The sequence below is a fragment of the Monodelphis domestica genome, chromosome 2 (assembly GCF_027887165.1).
Source record: "Monodelphis domestica isolate mMonDom1 chromosome 2, mMonDom1.pri, whole genome shotgun sequence".
Lineage (NCBI taxonomy): Eukaryota > Metazoa > Chordata > Mammalia > Didelphimorphia > Didelphidae > Monodelphis > Monodelphis domestica.
In genome coordinates, this window is record NC_077228.1 from 514,360,642 (window position 1) to 514,386,710 (window position 26,069).

A 26,069-nucleotide genomic window follows, 5' to 3' on the forward strand; every position below is an offset into this window, starting at 1 on the left:
GATTGTTTTCTTGATTTAAAAAGTACACTTATAGGGCAATAGTGCAACAACCTTTCTACTTGCAATCCCCAAAGCAGGGCATGGTCCCAAAAGTTCAAATGGCCTTAGTTTTCTCAGTCTGCCTTGACCCAAGGAAGGCCAAGCCTGGAGCTCTCAGCTACAATCCCTGATATTCTTGATGCTAATACCAAGTGGAAGTTGCTTAATGCCCCAAAGCATTTCTCTGGAAGCAGTCATGAACTCTGCTGTCAGGGAGGAGAACAAAGCTGTGATTTAATCAGTGGAGGGAGCTTCCATCATTTGGATTCCCTTCACTAAGGCAGGCTAGCTACTCCTCTGTTATTTCATATGGGGGCATGGAAAGATTAAAAGCCTTCCAATTTTTTTACCAGCCTGTCACAATGACTGTTTTGTATAAGTTCAGTTAACCATTCTTTATCTAGCATAATGAAATATTTTTCTGGCAAGGGGAAAAGGAGAAGAACCTCTTTGTTGGTATTACACTTATATAATGAGGCTTCCTTAGGGATAAAAAGTTCAATTAAGATGCCATCCAAGAGTAACCGAGTAACATAGTAGATAGAGAGCATGGCTCAGAGAGAGGAGGTCCTGGGTTCAAATATGGCCATAGATACTTCCTAGCTGTGAGCCTGGACAAGTCACTTAACCTTCATTGCCTAGCCTTACCGCTCTTCTGACTTAGCATCAATATTAGTATTAATTCTAAGACAGAAAGTAAGGGATTAAAAAAAAAGAGGTGTCATCCAAAGTGGCTACTTTTCAAACCCTTCCCACAAAGCCTAGCTAGTGTCAAGTAGAGAAGAATCTAAAGTATTCTCTTACCTCTGCCATTTCTGGTGACTTGATCTCCTTTATTTTAAAGAAATAGCCGAGGGTCAAGAAAGCAATGGCCATGGCACTCACGCTGACCATAAAGACGACCAGTGGAGGGCGACTGCTGATGTGGGCCTTCAGGTTCTCCAAGGGGTTGATGGTAAACATTATTCTCATTAGTTCCACCTGAAGGGAGAATACACTGCAGAGAAGAGAAAAGACTTTTAAGAAAATCAAACCATCTCAAAAGGTCATTTTATCTCCTATCAAAAAAGCTTCTCACTCCCGAAACAGAAATGTGACCAACTCATTTGAAAAGGGGCTGGCCAACTGGTGCAATACAAAATGCATGGTGACATGAATTAAACATCTTCAAAATAAGAGGTGTCTGGTTTCTTTTGCCACCAAAATTTCCACCCACCAAAATAATTATTCTATGGCTGAAAATATAGGCTGCACTTTCATACAAAGTCTGGTCTGTGTAAAACCTAATATATCTGCACAGTGTGAGGGAGAAGGTTCTGGGTGTGAGTCTTGTCTCCATCACTAGCTGCTCAGCCTGAGTTTTCTTATCTTTAAATGAGGTTGTATTAAATGACCTCTAAGGTCCCGGAGGCTCTAAATATATGATCACTGGTCTATAAATCAGTGTTATTTTTCAATATATAGAATAATATCTATAATGCTATAGTATTCTACAGCTATCTATTCATACATATTTTTTTCTTTCAAAGAGATTTCTCTTTGGAGGGAAGGGGAGCCCTCATTCAGACCAATGAACCAAGCTCTTCACCTGGATAAGCAATGGCATAGTCTTCATAAAAAACCGCAACTTGAGCCCCAATGTAAATACAATACGACCTCGACTGGATGAGAAGGCCCAGATCGTGCAAGTTTCCATTAAGGGAAACTAAATAATATATTCTTGCTACCCTGACAAAACCCCATGGGGAGGCCAGCTGCCAACTGGTAGACTTTAAGTCTGGGGGGGGGGGGGGAGACACAATGATACAGAAAAATCTATCATCTCTGTGTGCATGCACAAGCTCTCTCCCTCCGTCTCTGTCTCCGTCTCCCTCTCTCTTTCTCTCCCCATTCCCGCCCCTGAAGCCACCATCCACCCTTCCTTAAGGGACAGTAACTACCGTTTGGCATATTATGAAATAGAAAGTCCAAATTCAAGAGGCCTGGGTTGTTCTCAGTGCATAGGAGAACCAGGACAAGATTGCAGAGGGTTCAAATGCACACATTTTTACCACTGCAGGAATGATCAAAGGCTACAAAGCAATAGTTTCTGTTGGTAGATCAAGATTTCCAATTCTGCTCTCAGAATTCAAAGATCCACACCAGGTGGCCAAACTGTGCTGACAGGGAGAAAATATGCTGTTTGATGACAAGACCTCAACGGTTCTTCAATAAAATTCAAACCTCTCTAGAAAGAGATCCTGCCAGCTGTGTGGCTGTGGTAGGTTCACTTTCAGTGTACTGCTGAATGTTCTTAGCAGATAAGGCCCATGATAAAAAACAGAAAGGCACTAGCAATCTAATTGAAAATTGTGTGCCCTCCTATTCTCTTCCAGTCACAAAAACTTAGTCATCCATAATTCCTTACTTCCTCTCCATCCCAACCCACTGTTGGCCTTTGAAATCTCTCTTCCATTTACCTAATTCTTCTTCCTTTTCATTCCTGTTGGTCACCACCATCACCTAGGCCTCAGTTTCTACTGTGGACCCTGCAATAAAGAGGAACCTCCCTACTAAAGAAATGTATCCCACACACCACTGCCAAAGCTGTTTGGGGTACAAAGTAAAGGAGCAGCCACGAGGAGGGAAGGCAGAGGTCTATGAGCAAGCCTGAGAGGCTTATAATATACCTAGTGCCTGACTGGTGTAAGAAGGTAAGTTTAGTCAATAATCGGTAAGGCAAGCACTGAATTCATTCATTCATTCACACATCCATCCAAACTATAACTGACTACTTATTCTGTGTAAGACACTACCAGATAGTAAAAGGGCCACAAGGCTTATTCCTACGTTCAAGGAGATGATCACTCTTGTCCATCACTAGTTTAAATGTCCACAACATTCTGCTCATAGTCTAGAACCACTCCCAAACACCAAACCACCCTTTACTGTACTAAGAAAAGCCAAATATTCCTGCTCCTCTTTTGGGGATGCCCAGGCAGGGATATTGGTTAATAGTCCGATTTTTGCTTTGGCAAGTAATGTCTTAAATAAAGATTATTTGTGAGTTATTGAGAGGTTGTTAAATGCTGGTTTTTCTGAACTGTTTCAGAGAGAGGTTGTTAAATGCTGGTTTTTCTGAACTGTTTTCTTTCTTTTTTAATCTTTGTTACAGGGGTGGTGGCTCCCTGTGTGGAGGAGATGGGTTCAGAAATTATGATATAAAAACAAAAGGCATCAAAACAGAAAATTAAATTAAATTAAATTAAAACAGAATTAAAAAAAACAACAAAATTCTCTTGACTAATAAAAAACTATTTTAAAGGTTAGGATTGAAGGAGTTTTGAAAGGAAGATAGAACACCTGTAAGTGAAACCAGAGGGTACAAAAGCATGGCCTTAACTGGAAGCCAGTCTGAGGTTAGTCTGATATAGAAGAGGGAAGGAAGAGGCAGAGATGATACGAGCAGGTGGAGGCTGGTACAGACTAGTGTGCAATCTGCCACTTAGCTGAGCTGGTTCTTGCATAACAAAGGGGCCCTACCTCCTTCTGTAATGAATACAGAGAGGCAAGAAGTTCACCACCTGAACCTGTGATCATGAGTTATTCAAGCATCTCAAGACTAAAGAAAACTGGGGAAAAAAAAACAATTTGGGGGAGGCATCATTTCCTAGTTCTTTGTTACTCTAAGAAGGGTTGCTCTAAGTATTTCTGTACACATGGGACTTTCCTTCTGTCTTTGACCTCCTTGGGGTGTATGCCTACTAGTGTTAACCTTGGACAAGTCCCCTCACCAGCACGAGACTCTAGTCCCTCCTTTGTAAAAAAGAGACTCTACAAACTAAGCTGCCAATTAGATTTCAGAGGTCTATCCAGAGTCAGTCGCTTATCGCTTAGTGCCATTTGGGAACATGTCAATATGTGACACTAAATTTTAAACAAAATGAAATCAGAGCTAGACCAGCTATCCCAGAAGCTTACAGCGAATCACTGATCCTTTGCAAATTTATCCTGGAAGCATCAAATTTAAATGTTTCCCTAACTAAACTCTTTTCCTCTGCAACCAAGCAATGACTGACTTTTGCCTCAGCAATTGATGTCTGTGAGCGTTAAAACCCTCTCTTTTTATTATTATAGTAGTATTAGCCTTTCTGATTATTTTAATAACATAATCATTAGTTTTGAGTGAATAGCCAAAGTGATATATTTGCTTTATAAAAAAGTATATGGATTAGCTAAGACAGTTACAGTTTAGAGTGGTATCAAATCTTGTTTACATCCTTTGGACCTTAGGCCTTATAACCAAAAGGTACTACCAAGCCCAAACACAAGATGGTGAAGGGGTGGAGGCCTGCTTTGGGTGAAAGCCCAAGATGGACACACAGGAGGAGGGCCCCTCCTATTTCTCTAAACTGCTGACTCCAGTAAAAGACACCAAGAGAGAAAAGGCCTTTAAAAGGTCAGCAATAATAATAGCCATAAGTTACCACCCAAAGTGATCTTTTACAATCACTTGCTTAATCAGTAGTTGCACCACTAATTAAGTACCACCTATGTGAAAGATTTTAGCATCTTTTTCTATTTTTGTGTCACTATCACAATGTCCTAAGACTTCTCTCTTATAAAAACGGCCATCTCCTAAGGCTCGGGGTCTCTGGTTCTGACCAGTTGGGACCAGGGTCCAGCTTTATTGTGAGGTGGGCCTCCTCCAATAAACCTATTATTTAACTTGAAGTTCTGTACTGGTGTGATAAAATTTTACTACATGTCTTGAATAAAAATTAATATTGTTTGTGGGTGGTTGTTGAGATTTTTTCTCTTTGGGAGGGGAAGGCAGCCAGTGAAAAGAAATGCTCAAAGAATAGAATTTTAGAATTCAAAGGAGATGAAGTACAGTTGCCCAGTCCATTGACTTGATTGATGATTGATTTATGAAGTAATTTTCTTCTATAATAAAAGGTATTAATGGAGGTATTAAGGAGAAAGGGGGTAGTTGTTTGGTTGTTTGAGTCATGTCTTGGTAACCTCATTTGGGGTTTTCTTGGTAAAAATACTGGACTGGTTTACTATTTTCCTTCTCCAGCTCATTTTATAGATGAGAAAAAAACAGAGGTAAACAGGGTTAAGTGACTTGACCAGGGCCACACAATTAGGTTGTCTGAGGCCAGATCTGAACCTAGGTCCTCCCTACTCTAGGCCTGGTGCTCCATCCACTGAGCCAAAGGAGAAAGGGCTATGGCACAAAAACAGAAGGCAACAATAAAGAAATGATTACTGTAGAATCAGGTAGCTTGTACCTCCTCAGCTGATGTGGGCTGCAACATTTCCTATAAGTTGGGGCTCCTTTGCACAAAGGGGGTTCATAGAAGAAGTCGTGAAATCATAGGATTGTCAAGTATATATTTCCCATGGAGCCTGGAGCATAATGTCAGTTCAACAAAAAGCAAGAATCAAATGGAAATTAGGTAACGAAGAGTGAAGCTAGGGATAACTTAAAGTTGCAGGCCAATCAGTCCTACTCGCTTGAACTCCACTCTCCTAAGAAACCAAGTAAACAAGGACACAAGGAGCAAGCAGACAGGCTCCCAGCTGATCTTCCTGTCCTCAATCTAGTTCATTTCCTTCATTAACTAGGACTGGACAGAAAAGGAGCACTCTGGAGGGGTCACAATTCCGGATTAGACTGACTTCGTCAAGGAGAGAGGGTTCTGAAGCAGCCTGTCATGACACACTCAGGATTTCCTAATGACCTTAAAGCAGTTCCTGCCTGGAGAAAGCTTTGCCAGTTAGAGCCACATATCACTTCTAGAACTCCAGGCACACAGCAAATACCAGGCCTCCCAGCAAGTCTGAGCAGATGGAGGATCCCCATCTCAGCCCTGACACCGGCACTTATTAGGTGGTCACTTCATTCTGGGATCATGTTTGTAGATTGGAAACTGGAAGGTACCTCAAAGAATGTCTGGATCAAGCCAGCACATTTGGGAATAAATGGGAGATAAAAGCCAGAAGTGTCACTAAAACCCTAATCTAAGGATCCTAAAGAAGGTGTCCTTCACCTTCTGATTTCTTACAGCAAGTTAAGGCAGAAGCTTAAGGTTAATTCAAGAAACAGAATCAACTATCACATGGCATGGAGCCTTTCTTTATTCCTTCAGATGATGTCAATCCCCCCACCCCACCCACTGATTTTGTCTCTATGTACCTTTATTTGGGGACCTATTTCTGTACAGGCTGTGTCCTCCTCTAGACCAGAAGCTCTGGGAGTAAGGACTAGCCTCACTTTTTTCTTCTGATCTCCAGCACAGTTCCTTGCACACAGAAGGCATTCAATAAATGCTTATTGATTAAGAATATTGAGTGCCTCCTATGTGCAAGGCAATTCAAAGAATGAAAATCTTAACATAGGAAATACAACCCCATCTGATGATTACTTTGGTCTGTATTCATTAGTGTAGATGCACTCCAAAAGGTATTGTGGTGCTGTCTCCCAAGGGCTAACCTTAGAGTCCAGAAGTCTTGGATTCCAGTTTTGCCTCGGCTACTCTGTGTAATTAATTCTGGACAAGTCACCTGACTTCACTCTCACGGCAGGTGTCATCTGCATGGCAGCTCCCTTCCCAAGGAGGTCTTATCCCATCCTGAGGACACATTCTACCTTCAGAGCCTGGGAGTCGTAGATTTTTATGGTGTTTGAAGCCCTCTATATAGAGACTGGCCGTGGGGCCCTTTGTGAGGCACCAAAGCCCTTATTTACCCGTCTGGAATGGGAAAATGAGCTATGCCTCACAATTCCAAATGAGAGGTTCTTCTCCAGGAGCCTAAGTGATAATCCCAAGGAGGGGAATCCTCTGTAGAGTCCTATTGAGAAGAGAGCTCTCTAAGCTGGTGACCAGCCCAAGCATTTCTGAAACAAGCCAAAGAGGGTTCTGCACCTCTACAGGCGGAAGCCATCAAAGGAAGCCAGCCTGCCTGCCTGCCAGCCTGCCTGCCTGCCTGCCAGCCTGCCTGCCTGCCTGCCTGCCTGCCTGCCAGCCTGCCTGCCTGCCTGCCTGCCTGCCAGCCTGCCTGCCTGCCTGCCTGCCTGCCTGCCTGCCTGCCAGCCAGCCAGCCTGCCTGCCTGCCTGCCTGCCTGCCTGCCTGCCTGCCTGCCTGCCAGCCTGCCTGCCTGCCTGCCTGCCTGCCAGCCAGCCAGCCAGCCTGCCTGCCTGCCTGCCTGCCTGCCTGCCTGCCTGCCTGCCTGCCAGCCTGCCTGCCTGCCTGCCTGCCTGCCTGCCTGCCAGCCTGCCTGCCTGCCTGCCTGCCTGCCTGCCAGCCTGCCTGCCTGCCTGCCTGCCGGGCCATGTGCTCAGAAGGCAAGAACAGCTCAGATGGTAGTGGACAGTACATTTATGTGGGGCTTCCTAAGGTCAGTACAGCTCCAAGTGCACCAGAGAACATAGAGGAGAGGCTCATGTTTCTGCTGCCCCTTTCCATCGTCCCCAATGCACCGAGGAGAAAAGTGAGCTCCAAAAGGTGGAGGGACGGGCTGTGATCATCCAGCTGGCCAGTGGCAAAGCCAGGACTCAAACCCACATAAAAGTTTCCCTTCAAGGGCAGCGAGGTGGCTAAGTGGATAGAGAGTTAGGTCTAGAGATGGCAGGTCCTGGGTTCAAATGTGACCTCAGACACTTCCTAGATATATGACCCTGGACAAGTCACTTAACCCCAATTGCCTAATCCTTACCACTCTTCTGCTTACACAGTATTGATTCTAAGGCAGAAAGTAAGGGTTAAAAAACTTCAAAAACCTCTCTTCATACTCTCAGGAAGGAACAGGGCTATTCTGGAAAGGTTCCTAGAGTGTTGGCCAGCAGGAGCTATCCAATGCTCCCTTCTAACATTCCTACAAGGGAACAAGAGAATGATCCTTGTCTGATGCCCGAGACTTTACAGAGGGGAAAATAAAGGAAGAACAACCTAGTACTCATAATCAAATCCAAGATAGAATCACTAAACATGTAGGTGAAAGAAAGTTAGATTAGACTGGGTAGGTCTGAGAAGCTGGGGAGAAATCCCACCTAAGTCCCTTCATGACTGTGGACTATTCCCTCCTCCACAAAGGGTAGGGGGAAAGAAAAGATGGACTAGAAGACCTGAAGTCTACTCCAGTTCTAAACTGTATATCTGGCACATTGCAAGGCACCAGGGGGCACAAAAGAAAAGTCTCTGTCTATGAGTTCACAATCTATTTGGAGAAACAAGAAAAAAAAATAACACTGCCCCCAACCCCTGACCTTTAAAGAATCATACAGATTTAATAACAAAAGGGATGATTAGAAGAAAATAGACAATAGCTAAGAAGATACAAAACAGAACAGTGAAGGCAGCTGGTGCCCGAAGAGTTACAGAAAAGAGAGAGCAATCATGGAGGTAGGCGGCCACTGTTGTGGAAAGCTTCACAGAAAAGGGGGACTTCCTGGATCTTGAAAAACAGGCAAAATGGAGACAACTGGAGAAAAGAGGGAGGGCATCTCAGGCAAGGGCCTGGGAAAGAACGGGAGGAGACAGAAAGAACAAAGGCACTGAGGTTGGAGTGAACACAACACATGGAACAGACAGTAAGGGGAAAGGACCCCCATTGGGATCCAGAGGGAATAAGATTGGATCAATGGTCAGGCTGGATTTAGAAAACAAGAAAGTCACTGTGAGTCCTTGAGCAGGAATGGGACATGAAGAATGCAGGATACAAGACAGGGGTAGGGATCACAGAGGGTTTGAAGTCAGGGAGACTAGCTCAGCATTCATAGGACTACTGGGTTACAGATTTAAAGTCCCAAGTTCCCTTAGAGGAAATCCAGATGAGGAAAATAAGACTCAGAGTCAGGGACTAGCCAAGGGTCACACAACCCATTAATGTCCATGACCAGAATTATTCAAGTTTGGGGTAAGAAGGGCCTAGCCCAGGAGACTGAAGGGGAAGATCCACAAGGTATTTCAAAGGAATGGGTGATGCCACTGCAATGGGTAGTTTTGAAACATGGAAGGGAAAGAAGGAGCAGACCCCAACTACTAAGCCTGGGAAATAGCATGAATCCTGGTACCCATAGAGATGGGGAAGGAAGGTGATAGGGAGAAGAACTGCTTCAGGAATAACTCAAGGTGACAACGGGCATTCAGGAGGGAAGGTTCTCAGGAACAAAATGATCACCTGTGTCTGTGGGGTAGATACCCAGAGATGAGGCTGACCACAGAGCTTAGAACTCTCAGCTTAAAGATGAGAATGCACTGTGGAAGGAAGCATGGGCAAGTGACTGAGGGCAAACAGGAAGGCAATCAAGTCCCCAAAGAAATTTTCTTTCTAGTTGTTCAATCACTCTGAAAAATTATTTGTATTAAGCTAATAAAGTGACCAATACAAAGATTCCACTCCTTCCTGGCCATTCCCAAACCTGCATGTTCTTCCACCTGTAGGACTGTGGATTGGACCAGTAGGGCCATGTATTTAAACATGTAAACCTTCATCTCAGCCTACCTGGAATGAGACCAGCATGGTCCTCCCATCTCTAAGGCCTCAGTTCCTTCTATCTCTGACCTCCTTTTCCCATCTTCTAAAGAACAGAAGTCAGACTATTCTGCTTTTTCTTTGTTTGCTTTGGTGGCACAGTGCCTGGCATAAAGAACTTATTAGTTCATTCATTCAGATACCCCCCCCAAGGAGATCAAAAACAAAAATGAAGCCTCCCCCATTACAATATTCACCGTGACACTTCTTGTAGTAGGCAAGGAACTAGTAGTAACAAGGCAGATGCCCACTGCCTGAAGAATGAAGAGTGACAGGGAAGGGAAAAAACGCATTTGTATAACATTTACTATGAGTCAGGCACTATGTAAAACACTTTACAAGTGCCATCTCATCTGATTCTTCTAACAACCCTGGGAGAGGAGAAAACTGAGGCAGGTGAAGTTCACTGACTTCCTAAAGGTCATACAGCTAGAGTACATGACTGAGGCCAGATTTGAACTCGGGGCTTCTTAATGCCAGGCCAGGTGCTCTATCCACTGTATCATCAGCTGCCTAAACAAACTTTGGTACAGGAATATTCCTGTGCTGTAAGAAACAATGACTAGATGAATACAGAGAAGAATAGAAAGACTGATATGAACTGATACAAAGTGAAGCAGGAGGACCAGAAAAACCACAACCTACATGTTGACAACACCAATACAAATGGAAAGAACCCCACCAATGCAATGATCCAAAAAGAATAGACAGGAGAACCCTCTCCCCTCCTTCTCTTCAAAGGTGGAGGATAACATGTATCAAACACCCATAGCTTGTCTGGTCTTTGCTGACATAAATTCATCTTGCTGAACCTCCTCCAGGAAGGGGTGGGGGTGGGGATACACCGGAAAATGATTTCAAAACAAAGAGGTCAATAAAAGTTTGTTTAAAACGAGAATAGTGGCTCAGGATGGACCTATGAATTAGTCCAATCACTCTGAAGAGAACTTGACTTTCTGGAAACAAAGACTACATTGGCCACATGCCCTGGACCCAGCAATCCTACAACTGAGCAAACACAGCAATCTTCCCAGGCACAAAGAATTGGGGAAAAGCAGATGCCTGCCCACTGACTATGGAATGGCTTAAAAACATTGGTAGTGTTCCATAAAAAAGGACACTCACGAGGGACACAGGAAACACTAATGCCATGTCAAGAGGTCAACCTAGGAATGGATCCCAGGACTCTAACAACATATAGACGACAGGACACTAACAGGAAGCTGAACGACCAATGTAGAATAGATAACAGAACCTGGGTCCCTCCTTGTGGCAGGTGTAGGGAGGGGGATGTCAGTGAGGACAGAGGCAGAAGGGGTCACTGCCTTCATCAGATGTTTCTGCTCAATTGCTATTCCTAGTCACAATGGAAGGCCTCAATTGTGGGCATAACACCCCAAAGGCCTGAGAGATGCTGAGCTATATAATCAATTCCAAAGATAAAGGGACTTTTAAAAAGCTTTGCAGCAAGCAGTAAGTAAGAACAAAGAAAGGTGAGAATGGATGATAAAGGAAAAGAAGAACTTACTTCGACTCCTGAATCAGTTCTGGTTTTCTTCAGCAAGGAGGAATCTCTTCAGACTGGTAAGAAGAGAACAAAAAAAGATTATTAGCAAAGTGAAAACAGAGATAAGGAAGCATTCACATCTCTAGAGCCAGGAGAATGGCTGAATAACATCGAAGAGAAACACGTAAAAATACCCTGTCTGAAACCAAGAGGAGAAATGCTCCTAAAGCTACGCAAACTAAAAGCAGAATGAGGAAGGATGAACTGAGAGCAGAGACATAATGACCCCAGGCACAAAAAGGAAGCCTGCACTAAATAAGATTAAAATTCAGGTTAATACAAGCATCCATTTTGACTTCTGAAGATGTTCCTCCTCTCAACAGAGGTACAGGGGACTACATCTGGGGAAAGTTTGCAATCACCAACAAGAAATGAGTTTGCTTGGTTCTCTTCACTACAAAGAGTTTGGTGAAGGTGGGAATTTGGGGGAAATGACAATTATTTTTTTTAAAGCGCTTTTTGCAAAAAGTCACCTAAGCTGGACAAATGACATCCCAAGTTACTGAAAATAGCTCATGGATGCGACTGCTGTGACCTTGCAGGGAACAGGAGATAGGTATGGTGAAGGGCCAATGAGTGAATGTTGCACTAATTTTCTTGAGAAGGCAGCATATTATGGGAAGAATCCTACATCTGGAATCAAAGGATCTAGGTTTGAATCTCAGCCCTTTTAACCTGGGTCACCTTGGGCAAGTCACTGAACCTTGCCTCTTCTCTATAAAATGAGAATCATGCCTAGATCACCATTGAGGTCACTTCTAGCTCCTCCTGAGCCAATGATTCTGAGGTGGGTCTTTTAAACCAGATTAGAGAACTGAACTTCAGTTCCTGGCAAAATCCCTGTGAGATGAATTATTTAAGAGGAGACAAGGAGGACTTGGAAAGAGAGGATGCAGCCACTAAGAGCAATCATATCAGATTAGCCCCATTTCCATTTCTGACAAATAATAAACTAGGATTGTCACAGATTAAGTAGGCATGGACCTGACAGACCCATGATAAAGTCTCCCTTAACATCCTTGCAGACAAGATGGAAAGCTGGGGACCAGATGATAGCATAAGGAAGTGTACCAGGACATGACTGAACAACCAGGCTCAAAAAGGATTGACTAATGGATTGACGAAAATGAGAAGTCTTCAGTAGAGTCTGTAGGGACAAATTCTTGTCTATTCTACTGCCACATCTCAAACATACTCACATGGGGCCTCCATCCTAGCTAAGGTCTTCATGAGCTCCCCTGTCCCCCAATAGCTGCTGTCTCCTTCTCCTCAATCTCTCTGCCACACCAGCCCTCTACATTGTTGTCAAAGAGATTTTCCTAAAACCCTGTGGCATGCGAGTCAATTTAACACTTTTTATGAAAAATATGTATTTAAGGCATCAATGGGCATGTTTATCAAATATGCAATGACATAAAGCCTGGAAGAATTATAGCAGAATGAGGATCTACAATGATCAAGACACTTTATTGTGAGAGGGCTGAAGCTTAATAGGATGAAATGAAATGTATAAATGTGTATGTGTAAATTTATATAATATACATACATATATGTGTATATATACACACATATATATCAAGAGAAAGAAGGAAATTATGTGTGTAAATTTATGTCCTGAACTTGAGTTTTTTAAATTGACTATACAATTGCAGAATGCTAAGACCACAGATTCTCAGACATTATTTAGTCGAACTCCTTCACTTTATGGATGAAGAGACTGAAATTCAGGAAGTCTCATTGGCAGAAAGCATCAGAGGCAGGATCTGAAGCCGGTCAGGGCTCCTTCTCCCTTGTACTCTTTGCTACCACAGCTAAACTGGAGTTTATCTGACGGGAAAGACCTAGTGAGCTTAAGGGGATGACAAGCCCAACAGGAGTTACTCCTGGATGAGTCAATCCAATTGATCCTCAAACATCAATTAAGCACCAAGATCAGATTGCTAGATCCAGAAAGGGCCTTAGCCCTCCTTTGGTCCCACTACCCCATTCTTCGGAGGCAGGCAACCCAAGTAGGATGTGGCCAGCCAGGGAGGGGCCCACAGGACTCCATCCTCCCAGTTCTTCAGGCTAGTAAACTTGGGGTTCCCTATGACTCCTCACTATCTCTCATCCCCATAGCCAAGCTTTGCAGCATCTCTTGAATATACCCTTCTCTCTTCTGATGCTGTCTCCACCCTCATCACCTCATGCCTGGATTACGGCCCTAGCCCAGGGGCAGGGTCTATCTGCCTCAAGTGGCTCCATCTAATCCATCTTCAATTCAGTCACTAGTGATTTTCCTAAAGTACAGATCTAACCAGGTCATCCCCTACTCAATAAATTCCAGAGACTTCCTTTTGCCTCCAAGACCAAACAAAATACTCTGCTTGGTCTCCAAAGTCCTTCATAACATGGCCCCCTCTTCCCTTTCCAGGTTTGACACCTTATTCTTTGATCCCAGGGACATCGGCCTCCTGGCTGTTCTACAAACAAGAGCCTCACCACTTGACCCTGGAACACTTTCCCTCTTCATCTTCACCTCCTGGCTTCCTTTGAATTCCAACACCCCATCTTCCACAGGAAGCCTTTCAAACTCTTTTCATTCTAGTGCCTTTCCTTTCTTGGTTCTTTCCTATTGATCTTTAATGAGCTCATTTGTACATATTTGCTACTTGATGTTGCCCCTATTAGATTGTAAACTGCTTGAGAAGAGAGGCTGTCTTTAACCTTTTTTTTTTGTATTTCCAGCACTGGCACAGAGCTGGGCACATTTGTTTTTCAGTTGTGTCTGGTTGTTGGTATTTTCTTGGCTGAGATACTGGAGTGGTTTGCCATTTCCTTCCTGAGCTTATTTTAGAGATGAAGAACTAAGACAAACAGGGTCAAGTGACTTGGCCGAGGTCACACTGCTAGTTTCTGAGGCCTGATTTGAACTTGGGAAGATGAGTCTTCCTGACTCCAGGGTTGGCTCTCTATCCACTGCATCACCTAGCTGCCTGGGACATAATAGACTCTTAATAAATATCTAATGACTCACTAATAATGTAACTGTCAATTGTCATTATTACTGGTTGAAAAAATTTGGGGTGATTAATCTGGAAAAGATGAGGAGAGGGTAGAGTGTGAACACACGACTGACGTCTTCAAATATCATGATAAAGAAAAAAATTTGTCCTGCTTATAAACTCAACTTACATTTATATACTGCTTTAGAGTTGGCAAAATATTTGCTTTCTTTTTTTTAAGAATTGAAAATTTTTATTTAATTGATTTAAAATATTTTTCCATGATTCATGTTCTTTTCCTCCCCTCCCCCATAGCCAATGAGCAATTTCCCGGGGTTTTACATATGTCATGGATCAAGACCCATTTCCATAGTATTGCTATTTGCATCAGGGTGATGGTTTAGAGTCTACATCCCCAATCATATCCCCATCAACCCATGCGATCAAGCAGTTGTTTTTCTTCTGGGTTTCTACTTCCACAGTTCTTCCTCTGGATGTGAATAAAAATATTTGCTTTCTTTATAAGAACTTGGAAAGGTAATATAAATGTAATTAAAATATTATCCCCATGTTATAGACAGGGACTTTGAGGTCCTGTGTACTCTCAGTGCCTTGTGAATCTTCTGAGATGAGATTCAAACTCAGGTCTCCTGGCTCATTATACTTTTCCCCTTGCTGATCTCCAGAGAACAACCCAGGACAGAAAGGTGTATGTTACAGGGAGGCAGATTTCTGTTCAATACAAGGAAAATCTTCCTAACAATTAAAGCTGTCCCAAAGTGGAGTGGGCTACTTCCAGGGGATAATAAGGGCCATCACAGGGTAATGGATAGAACACTGGCCTTGGAATAAGAAGACTTTGGATATGAATCCCACCTCAGTCCCTCCTTCTCTATGGGGCCCTCAGTGTCCCCAGATGGCAAGGTCACAGAGCAGGTCCAAAAGAAAGGGATTATGACTGAGTTCCCTGTCACCGGTGGTCCCAAATCGATTTAGGGGCAGAAGTCATCATTCCTTAGGACAAGACTAAATGACTGCTGTAGTCCCTTCCTGACCTAAAATTCTAGGATTGGCCAAGCAATGGTCAAAAGCAAAGGTCAGAGGCAAAAGAATATTCAGGAGAGGAATGTCATAGGAGGAAGGAGAAGAGTTTCATGAAGCTGGCAGTCAGATGCTGCTAAAAGGTTAAGGAAAATGGTCACTAAAACAAAGTCTCTGGATATAGCTAGCAAGAAGCCACATGAGCCTTCAAACATGAAATTCTAATGATGTGACAGGAGATGGGATTCAGATTGCAAGGAGTTAAGCTTGGAATGTACGGTAAGGAAATGAAGGCAGAAGGGAGTCTATTCCTCTTTGAAAAACATGACAACAAAGGGGAGGAAAGTCAGTGTGATGCTAAAATGGGTAACGGGAAACAAACTAACCAAGAAATGATTTGAGAATGTTCAGAAACCAGAAGGGAGCTGAGGAGAAATTCGAAGATACTAAAGAAAGGCTCCAAATGGAAGAATAAAGACCCTCAGGAAAGATGGCAACAGGGGTCAACCCGATACTTCTAAATTAAGTGTAACTAGGATTTCTGTTAACATATTGGAGTCTAACTTGAAATATGAAAATTGGGAATTTTTTAAAGAGCTCCATATTTTGTGACTCTCCTGACAAATCCCAGCTTGTTTACTGAATGTGTGTTGAACTGAATTGAGGAATTCATCTTTCAGAGGAAGTAGGTGATGCAGTGGATAAGCACCAGGCCTAGAGTCAGAAGTCCAGAGTTCAAATCCAGTCTCTGACACTTAACTGTGTGACCCTAAGCAAGTCCCTTTATCCTGTTTGCCTCAGTTTCATCATCTGTAAAATACTACGCTAGAGAAGAAAGTGACAAATCACTCCAGCATTTCTGCCAAAGAAATTCCACATGGGATCATGAAGTGTCAGATGCAACTAAAAAACATCTCTTCCCAAGTCTCTTCCCAAGCATTTTTCATTTTGAAATCACAGGAATTGTAGAGCTGGAATGGGCCTTGGATTAGAAGTCTTCTAGTCCAACCTCATCTTTTTTTTTTAAATTATTTAAAATTATTTTTTATTTGGTTGATTTCAAACATTATTCCTTGGTTACAAAAATCATTTTCTATTCCTCCCTCCCTTCTCCCCTCCCCTCCCATAGCTGACACGCAATTCCACCGGGTATTGCATGTGTCCTTGATCAGAACCTATTTCCATGTTGTTGGTGTTTGCACTAGGATGATCATTTAGAGTCTACATCCCCCATCATATCCCCTTCGACCCATGCCATTGAGCAGTTGATTTTCTTTGGTGTTTTCACTCACACAATTTTTCCTCTGAATGTGGACAGTGTTTTTTCACCTGTATCCCTCCAGGTTGTTCAAGATCACTGCATTACCACTAATGGAGGAGTCTATTACGTTTGATTGTACCACAATGTATCAGTCTCTGTACTGTGTTCTCCTGGTTCTGATCCTCTCGCTCTGCATCACTTCCTGGAGGTTGTTCCAGTTCACATGGAATTCCTCCACTTTATTATTCCTTTTAGCACAATAATATTCCATCACCAACATATACCACAGTTTATTCAGCCATTCCCCAAATTGAAGGGCATCCCCTCATTTTCCAATTTCTTGCCACCACAAAGCACAGCTATGAATATTTTTGTACAAGTCTTTTTCCCCATTATCTCTTTGGGGTACGGACCCAGCAGTGCTGTGGATGGATCAAAGGGTAGACAGTCTTTTAGTGCCCTCTGGGCATAGCCAACCTCCTCATCTTAAAGAGAACAATACTGAGGGGAAGAGCTAAGTGACTTGCCCAAGGTCACTTGCCATCTGGTTACTCATCAATAAAGTCAAGGTCAGAATCCAGATTTCTTGCCTTCTTTTCAGTGATCTAGACCAAAATAAGTTTAAACAACTCACCTGACTACAAACTGTCACAAAACTGCCATTCAGCTTAAAGATTTCTCAACTCTTAGGGGAAATCAGCTCACTCATAAGCACATGCTTAACACACTTTTTTTTTTAAGTGAAAACAACAGGCCCAAGTGTCATTAATTACACTAGTGAGGCATCAAAACTGCACATTAGTAGATTTAAAACTTGAGAAAAAAAGTCTCAAGGAATTTTAAACAACTTCTTGTTCTAAAAGCCCTAGTCCTTACTTCTTGAATCATTTGGCAACCCAACAATACTTTAGAGCCAAGTTGTTGAGCCTGTGGCATGAATGCTGGAGGGGGGCTGCTCCCTTCCCCCTCTTCACCATGCCTGAGGACATTCCTCACCCACCCCTCTGCCCAACAGCCCAATAAGAGTGCTTCCTCCTTCCCCTGTCTGGGGTAGGGGACGGCACTGGGGCAGGACTCACATGTGATGAGGGTTGCAGTTTGGGCACTTGCACTCCAAAGACAGACATCACTGCTTTAGTGTATACAGGTAGTTTAAAAAATAAATCACTGCTCTAGCCAAAGGCCGATCTTCATATGTCTCAAGAAAAAAAAAGGAAAAAATGGTTTTAAAGTTGGTTATGCCACTATCCTGTGCTGGCAATAAAATGCCAAAAGAAAGAAATGAAGGCCTTCTTGGTCCCTTCACAGCTGAAATAACACTGCACGTAAATCAAAGGAAGAGGGCAGGTAATCTCAAGATAATTCAACTTTCTCTAGAACAGCAACGGCAAAAACATGGCACAGGTGCAGAGCCAGCACTCAGGGAGCTACTCTGGCTCCCCCTCTTCCCAGCACCCAAAGACATTTTTTGCATGCCCCTCCCTCCCTTGTCCAGCCCCCCAAAGCAAGCACTTTCTCCCTCAACTCTCTCCAGTAATCAGGGGCTCACAGCCAGCCTGAATTTGCCCTTTGGGCACTTGAACTTGCCAAGGAGGCTCTATAACTTCAGTCCATCAGTTCAAGATGCGGAAGTCAAAGAACTCAGTGAAAAGAGAACAGGTCATTATGCAGGACCCATGAGAGGAGGTAAAGGTAATTTCACAGTTTAATAACTTCTCTACAATCTGAATACAGAGTTGGCTCTCCCACCCCAGGCTGGAGCAAGGAATTCTCCTTTAATGGATATAAGGAGAAAACAATGCACTCCAAAGACAGACATCATGACCTCTCTCCAGGCAGTCCCACAAAGAACAAACACATCCTCCCTGGGCAACACAAGTAGATCCAACCCACCAGGCTTTTGAATCACCTCGTCTGTGCTTGCTAGGCAAGGCCCTGTGCTATAGTAGGCGCTGGGGCAAAAGGGAGAGGTGAAAATAGCCCCTGCCTTCAGAGAAGTTACATTTCACTGTCAACTTCTCCCCAGCCTGGTCCAAGTGGGAACTGGAAAATAGGAGAAGGGAAATTGGTTACTAAGTGCAATGTCTATTTGTGCCCAAACCCTTCCATTTGCACACACTACCAGGGCTGGAAAATGCGCCTCTAAATATAGAATCTCCAAAGTCTAATTCAGCCTCCAACTGATTAATAGGTATGGCTGTAATGTGTGACTCACTGGACCCCTTAGGCTTGGTACAAGGGTGGGAGGAAGATAAAGTGTTACTATTGCCCCCAGGTATTCCACATGATGGGCCAGGAACCACACATGGATCCACTTAACAGTGTTTATTTTGCAGGTTGAGCAAGTGTTCTCTGGCCTCAGTTTACCTATTTGTAAAAAGGAGGGTGTTGGCCAAGACGATCCTGAAGGTCCAAAGAACCCTACGACCCTCAAACCATTTGTGCTAGGTAAAGCACAACCTTGGCCCTGTGCCATCGTGGGTAGAAACAAGTGACAAGGATCAAATACATATTGCCTCTGGAAGACTCCAACTCTTAGGCTGCCTGCCCCCACCCCTGCTTTCCTCATCTGTAAAATGAGGGGATTAGCCTCAAAGACCTCTGAGGTCCCATCCAGCTCTGAACCTATGACAGATTGGAAGGGGCACAGCATCATGGGTTACAAGTCCTAGGTTAGAAGCCTGGCTTTGCCACTTGTTAGCTGCCTGTCCTCAGAAGTCATCTACAAAATGAGAGGTCTGGCCAAGATGACCTTGGGGTTCCCTTTCATCTATCCTTTAATCCTATAAATTCTGTCAAGTGTAAAGAACAGAGCACCTTCTGGGGCCTCGCGACAGTCCCACTTACAAGTTCTGCCAGGGCTGTAAAGTCCCAAATATTTGAAGACAGGCGCCTCCAATGTTTTGGAACTTAGCAGGGGGAGCTGCTGCCTCTAAGTAGGACAACAGGGTGAGAAAGGTCAGCAAACGTGGCAAGAAACTTCTGTTGTGGAATTTCAAGGACTCCATTTTAAAAAAGCTTATTTGTCTGCTAAAATAGTGTATGATGTGGCCAAGGCTGCACTGTTATTAAAGATCAGCAGCCCACTGCTTAATCATGTGTTAGCATGAACCACAGGAGAGGTGCCTGGGAAGAGAATGTAAATCAGGTGGTCATTTCTTACCCTATAAAGTCACTACAAAGAAATGTCAGATCTGGCAGACCACACAAGTGTCTAGGCCTCGGGCACCCAAGATTGGTCAAATTCCCATCTTTTTTAAAGGAATGAAAATGCTAAAAGAATGTGCCGGTTATTTAATGATCGCTTGATGAAGAGAATGCCAGCTGAGATCATTTAACATAATCTATTAAGGGATGCTGACCACAAGGCCAATGCTACAGTAGTGAGCAGAAGAGCCGGCTGAAGGCTCATCCCAAAACGGTTTAATGAGAATTATGAGCCTGTTTGAGACCCCAACTAACACCCAAACTGAACCACAAGCAAAAATCTGAAGGAAAGAATGTGGAAAAGGAACTCTGGGTTCCAAAAAATAAAGCAGCGAAAAGAAGCAGGCGGGTTGGACACTGAAAAGCCAGCAGAGCCTGGAAACAGACTTCCTACATCAGGCATTATTGTGATCATAAACAATTAGAAGGTGCTCTTAATTTCAAAGAACCTCCAAGTACCAGTCGAGATAAATAGCCCTGGGAAGGTCAAGGCCACTAGCTAAATTATTGTTCTGTAGATGATAACAAACTTTTCAAACCCTTGGGGGTAGGTACTATATAGATGGCCATATTTTCACTCTGTTGACCTAAACACAAATACTGCAGCTGACTCGCCAAGAGATCAAATTAAATTTCCTGATCATTAGAAGAGTGGTCAGCAATCTGCTATCTTTTTCATCATCCTTAAAACCAGCTTAAGTACTACTTCCCAACATTTGCTACTTAATAAGGACTCAAAAGAACTCAGAGATTTATAAAATACCAACTGCAGGCCACTGTTTAGAAGGGAATAGTCTCACCATTCCACAGAAAGGCATGTAGCCTATGGGCCCCTCTACTCCCAGACTTCTGAGCTGAAGGGATCTGGCCTGGAGAGCTACCATTCTCAAATCTCATGCAGGGCAAGGGGAAGCAAGTGCAGAGTGGCCACCTATGATCCGCTGCCTCAGAAGTGTGCCCTTTACAAAGGAGAATTGATGGGAGGGCTGCTCTTCTCATGGCGTACAGATATGTGCCTCCAAAAGTTTTTACTATTATTTGCAGTAAAATGTATAGATATGATGGCTAAAAGGGTGCATGATGTGGACTAGGCTGCACTGTTTAAAAAGATTAGCAGCCCATTGCTTAATCATGCATTAGCATGAACCACAGAAGAGGTGCCTGGGAACAGAATGCAAATCAGGTCATTTCTTGCCCTATAAAGTCACAGAAAGAAATGTGAGCTCTAGCAGACCACACAAGTGTCTAGGCCTCAGGCACCTAAGACCCATCAAATCCTCATTTTTTGTTGACCTTTGGGAGAAAACTGGGGGGGCAGGAGGGGAGGACTGGACCCATGGCCACCCAGTTAAGCAAATCCACATCACCACAAGCAGCAGCTTTCTTTCCCACACAAACACTGGCTCACCTCTGAAATCCAAGTAGTGACCCAGTCCAGGGGATTAAGTCTCTCAAGAGGAACTTGTGATCTTCTCTGAAGGCGTCTGCAAAGGAGGTCCAAAACCAACACCAAAGCTGAGATAGAAGCTGCCTCCTGGCAACCAATCCCTCTTCTGGCCATGAAACAGCCTGGCCACCAGAAAGATGGGCAGGGCCTTGGGCCATTACAATGGATGCCTGGGACCTAGCTTGGTGATGAGACCACGGGATTGCACCCGCTTTAGAAAAAGTTTTCATTATGTCATCCACAGAGCCCAGGGGTTAGGGCAGCCCTGGGATTCTCTCTCTATCTCTCTTCTTTTGCTCCTTTAAAAAAACCAAAAAGCCCGAATCTTCTGTCTTAGAATCTATATCGGTTGCAAGGCAGAAAAAGTTAGGGGCTGGACAATTGGGGTTAAGTGACGTGCCCAGGGTCTCATAGCTAGGAAAGGATTCTTTTGGACCTTAGAACCAAAAGGTAGTTTTGCCTCGGGCCAGGGAGAATGGAGGTGAGTGGACGCAGGTTCCCCATCTAGGCAACTCCTGGTCCCTTGCACCTGCAGCTGTACTCGAAGTTACCTTCTTCTCCAGCCCCTTCTCTAGGCGAGTGACTTATCAAGAGGGAAAATGAGCCCAGACCCAAAGAGGATCTCCCCTTTCCCTCCAGTCTGCTCCGGTCACCCCCAGCCTTTGAAAGAAGGGCCCTGAGGGGAGGGGACTCCTCGCCGACCCGCCTGACTCTCTGGGCCCGGAGGGTCCCGGCAGCCCGCCCACGGCATAGGACAGACACGGGATGGGGATGGGGGTCAGCCCTCGAGGCTTCTGGGTCATGTAAACGCCACGTAACCAAACCCAAGGGGGAGAGCAGCCCCCTCCCTAACCTCATTTTACCTTCAAGTGAGAAAGGGAGGCAGGTGGAGGGGGTTGGGGTCCCCCCCACCTCTGGAGAGGAGACACGTGTCCAACTCCAGCTCTTCCTTCAAGCAGAGAGGGAGAGGGAGGAGGGGAGGGATCTCCAGGCGCGCGCCGCCCCCACTCCCCGGGCCCGGGCGCTCACCCCTCCGCTGGCTGGCTGGTGGCCCGGGCTGGAGGCTCCACTAACGGGCCGCGTTTACACACAGCAGCAGCGGCGGAGGCAGCGGGGCGGGCGCCGGCGCAGGGCCGCTCTGCACCATTCTCTCCCCGGCCCGCTCCTGCCTATCGCTCCCCACTCCCGGGACGCTGACAGGCCCAGGCCGCGGCAGCCGCCTACGCCCCAGACGCCGCCGCTCCGGCTCCGGCTTCTGGGCCGCAGCAGTTTCCGGGTAACCACGCCGTCGTGACCCCCGACCCCTGCCGGCCCCGACGGCGGCCGGGCGGAGACAAGACTCCTCGGTCCCCGTGGAGCCGGCGGGGCAGGACGAGGCGGAGAGGAGCGGGGTAGAGAGACGCTCTAGCCAATGGCGGAGAACCTGGCGAATCCGGGGGCGGAGCTACTGAGCGGTTTCCTCGCCTTGGAGGGAAGACACCTCAGCTAACCGCCCTGACGCTTAATGGATAGATGCAGCCTTGCCGGCTGCCTTCACGGGCTCGTCCAGTTCTCTCAATCATTTCCAAATAAGCATTTATTAAGCACCTACTGTGTGCCATGCGCTAAGAAGAACTCGGTTGGTCCTCACATCCACCCAGGGAGGTGGTGGTAGTAGTAGCAGCAATAATAATAATAATAATAATAATAATGCAAACATTTATATAGCACCTACTATTATTAGATTGTCACAACCATTCTGGGAGGTAGTGGTAGTAGTAGTAATAGTAATAATAATAGCAAATATTTAGAGAGCACTTACTAAGCAGTAAGTAGCAGCTAACCTTTATATACCACTTACTATATTCCAGGCACTGTGATAAGCACTTTGCAATGACCCCATTTCCTCCTCACTACAACCCTGGGAGGGAGGTGCTATTATTATACCCATTTTATAGATGAGGAAAATGAGGTAGAGGGGCAGTGACTAACCCAGGGTCTCACAGAGCAGCAAAGTAAATAAGTGGAGTGTTGGTGGTCCAAGTCCAGACGTTAGTGCCTCTGTGAAGAGGCGAAGGCAATAATAGTAGAGCCCTCAGAAGATTTTTGGAGGAACAAAAGAATTAAGTGGGAAGGGGAAGGGAGCAAGCATGCATTAAACACTGACTGTGTGTCAGGCACCCTCCCCCCGGGGGTTGACTTAATAAAGCGCAGCTTAATAAAAGTAAAGACTTTAAAAGAAAACGTTTGTTCCCTCCTCTTGGGCAATTCTTTCTCATCCCTGCCCTCCCCCTGGAGACTTTCCTCTGTTTGCCAGCTCTTGGCCCAACTAGGTTTTTTGTTTGTTTGTTTTGGACCAAATCTGTGATTTCATCAGAGTAAAGGGAAAGGCACTCCACAGCTGAAAATGGTGCCTTCGCTGCCCCACTTCCCAGAGAATTCCCAGATTTCTCTCATCTCCTTGAAGCCCATCTTCTACAAGAAGTCTCTTCCGGGGCCTTCCTTCTGTTAATTATTTACTATTTATGCTGTATAAAGCTGGTTTGTTCATCCCTCTTTGCTTGTGGACTCCCCCATTAGACTGCAAACTCTGAGGGCAGGAATTGTCTTTTGCCTCTTTTTGTAGCGTGGCCCATAGAAGGGGCTTAATAAATTTATTTATTTGATTGAATAATTTTTTTGTTGTTTATTCATGGGCTGAAGAGACATCTGCTTGAAGGAATGAACTCATCCTTTGAAAAGTGGTTCCCTCCACTCTAAGTCCCAGTCTGAGAGAGTTGCCTGGGACACAGAGGGGTGAACTAACTTGCCCCGGGGTGCCCAGCCATTAAATATCCGGGATGGGACTTGAACCTGGCTTTTCTTCCTGAGTCCTGAGACCAACTATCTGTTCATTTCACCTGCAGAATCTCCCTTCCTTCCTGCCTTTAACTTTTTTTCCCTTTCTTTACATTTCCTTCATTACATTTTTATTTTTCTTGCGCAGAAACTATTTCTGGACATGGAGTCAGGAAGATAATATTTATTTAGCACCTACTGTGTGCCAGGTAATGTGCTCCTAAGCACTTTGTTTTTTATATTATTAATATATATATTTATTTATTTCATTTGATCTTCACAACAATGCTAGGACCTGGATGTTATGATTATCCCCATTTTACAGAAAGAGAAATCTGGGTTTGAATTCCATCTGTCAAATACTGTGTGATCCAGAGTCAACCATTTCATCTTGCTGAGTCTGTTTCTTTTCCTTTTCTGTCATGTTAGCCAAGCTCATCGTGTGAGGGGCATCTCAGAGTTGGTTTAGTTTTCATTTCTCTCATTAATAGTGATTTAGAGCATTTTTATATGACAATCGTTAGCTTTGAGTTCTTCTGAAAACTGCCTGGTTCATATCCTTTGACCATTTATCAGTTGGGGAATGGCTCGTATCTTTTATATTTACATACTTGAGAAATGAGGTTTTTATCAGAGAAACATGCTGTTAAATCCCCCCCCCCCCCCCAGTTTCTGATTTATCTTCTAATTTTGGCTGCATTTGTTTTGTTTGGGCAAACTCTTTTGAATTTCATGTAATCAAAATGGTCCAGGCTCCTTCCCACGATCCTCTCTGTCTTAGTTTGGTCATAAATGCTTCCCTTATCCTTAGATCTTGCAGGTACAACATTTGTCCATATTGCCCTTTGTGTCTCAATCATTTATCTTGAGAGGCAGAGGTTGTGTCTGGCACATAGTAGGTGCTTGATAAGTCTCGCGAGAGCAGGGACTTGGGGGGATTTTTTGTCTTGGTGTTGCAGCATATAGTGGGCACTTTATAAGTATTTGTTGATTGATTACCTCATTGATGCTTATGATTGACTGGATGGATGGAAAATTATGTAAGACCTCATTCTTCTCAGTAATTGAAGGAGAAAGTCTTTTCCCACCTCCTTCAAACATCTCTCCAAAGGGCTTTCTTCCAAGGTCCTCGGACACTTCTTAGCTAATCCCCATTGCTTAGCCCTTACTGCTTTTCTGCCAATACTTAGTATTGGTTCTGAGATGGAAGGTAAGTGTTTAAAAAAAACCCCCAAAGGATAGACTTCCTATTCCTATACCGCATTTTTCTTTAACCCATACCTATGTCTTGGTATCAATTCTAAAACAAGAGAGAGGCAAGGGCTAGGCAACTAGGGTTAAGTGACTTGCCCAGGATCATACAGCTACAAAGTATCTGAGGTCATATTTGAACCCAAGTCCTCCCAACTCTAGGCTTGGTACTCTACCCCTACCAGCCCTTGAGCTGCTTAGCTGCCTCTCCTCTCCCTCCCCCAGTACTGACTTTCAAAGAACCCTGGCCCTTGTGAATAGACTTTTAGTCTGGGTGCTGCTAGAAGCGAAGCTACACCCCATCCCACCTCCTTGGGGTCTTCCAGAGAGAAGTGGGAGATTTGTCCAAGATCGTGAACATATCCGTGACAAGTCCCCATCGATCGATTTATGACCCCCTCCTCCCCACTTACCCATTCATTCAAGAGTTGCCTTATCTTCATTTCCAATCCATCTTCCATTGGTAAGGCTCCCTGGTCACGGTAGGTCTAACTTTCTTTGTTCGACCAGCTCTTTTTGTTCGGGAAGGTAGTTAATGATAAACTCCTCTCTGAAATGCATCGGCCTGGTTCTGATTTAAAGGGGCAGCAGGAAACGTCTACCCTATAAGGTTCCAAAATTCAGATTTCTTTCCGGTGGTCGGCTCATCCTCCCCGAATCATGGCGATGCACTTCATGGGGAAGTAGCTACAAAGGAGGGCATTTTTGTGACGGAAACAATCACCTTTCAGGCTCTCAGCTGGAGGTTTTGTTTTTTTTTCCTATTGGGGAGTACACAGAATCAAACCTAGCAAATTAATTTTACATGATAAAATCAGATTTGATGTAGGAGCGGACATAATTACCTGATGATAAAAAAGCAATAGCTTGTGTGCATTACTGAGCTGGGCACTGAAGAGCCAAGATCAAGCCATGCATCCAAGGACGTAAGA

General features: G+C 44.4%; 1 protein-coding gene across 6 annotated transcripts in view; it reads right to left on the reverse strand.

Moving 5' to 3' along the window:
* The window catches only part of TMEM248 (transmembrane protein 248), a 42,223-nt gene that overhangs the window by 12,921 nt on the left and 3,233 nt on the right, over positions 1–26,069 (reverse strand). For 2 of the 6 annotated variants that reach the window (XM_016429267.2, XM_007485668.3), the window contains exons 1-4: positions 22,099–22,510; positions 21,031–21,106; positions 11,091–11,143; positions 844–1,036 (exon numbers count right to left, since the gene is read on the reverse strand). In XM_016429267.2, coding sequence (XP_016284753.1) covers positions 844–1,011 — 168 coding nt within the window. In that variant the 5' untranslated portion in view covers positions 1,012–1,036; positions 11,091–11,143; positions 21,031–21,106; positions 22,099–22,510. Of the gene's footprint in view, positions 1–843; positions 1,037–11,090; positions 11,144–17,494; positions 17,614–21,030; positions 21,107–21,932; positions 22,511–26,069 lie in introns of those variants that run through there. The other 4 variants (XM_056819699.1, XM_016429268.2, XM_001362078.5 and 1 more) reach the window with 4 other exon arrangements.